This window comes from Eimeria mitis, genomic scaffold (assembly GCF_000499745.2).
Source record: "Eimeria mitis Houghton genomic scaffold, Emh_scaff389, whole genome shotgun sequence".
Lineage (NCBI taxonomy): Eukaryota > Apicomplexa > Conoidasida > Eucoccidiorida > Eimeriidae > Eimeria > Eimeria mitis.
In genome coordinates, this window is record NW_013572224.1 from 12024 (window position 1) to 12343 (window position 320).

General features: G+C 57.2%; 1 protein-coding gene across 1 annotated transcript in view; it reads left to right on the top strand.

Moving 5' to 3' along the window:
- EMH_0010540 (uncharacterized protein) overlaps window positions 1-320 on the top strand; it is a gene marked incomplete at both ends in the record, with an annotated part of 7150 nt that overhangs the window by 1609 nt on the left and 5221 nt on the right. The window contains one exon of the mRNA XM_013498987.1: window positions 1-231. Within this exon, the coding sequence (XP_013354441.1) occupies window positions 1-231 (231 nt within the window). The remainder of the gene's footprint in view (window positions 232-320) is intronic.

Consider the following 320-nt stretch of genomic DNA (forward strand, 5'->3'; position numbering starts at 1 on the left):
AGAAAGACGAGCAGCCTAAGTGGCGGCAGCAGACACAACACAAGCAGCAGCAGCAGCAGCAGCAGCAGCAGCAGCAGCAGCAGCAGCAGCAGAACCCGATAGAAGAAGCAAACTATGACCCTTTCCAGGAGTTTGGTGAGCAGCAGCAGCAGCAGCAGCCGCAGCAGCAGCAGCACAGAGTTGCTGCTGCTGCTGCAGCAAACGCCTACGGAGACATGGATTCCTTGTTGCGTAAGTCAAGCATTCGGCTGCAGCAGCAGCAAAACCTGCTGTCTGTGCCTGTCTGGGTGGAGGGGCTGGCGGGGGAGAGAAGTATATAT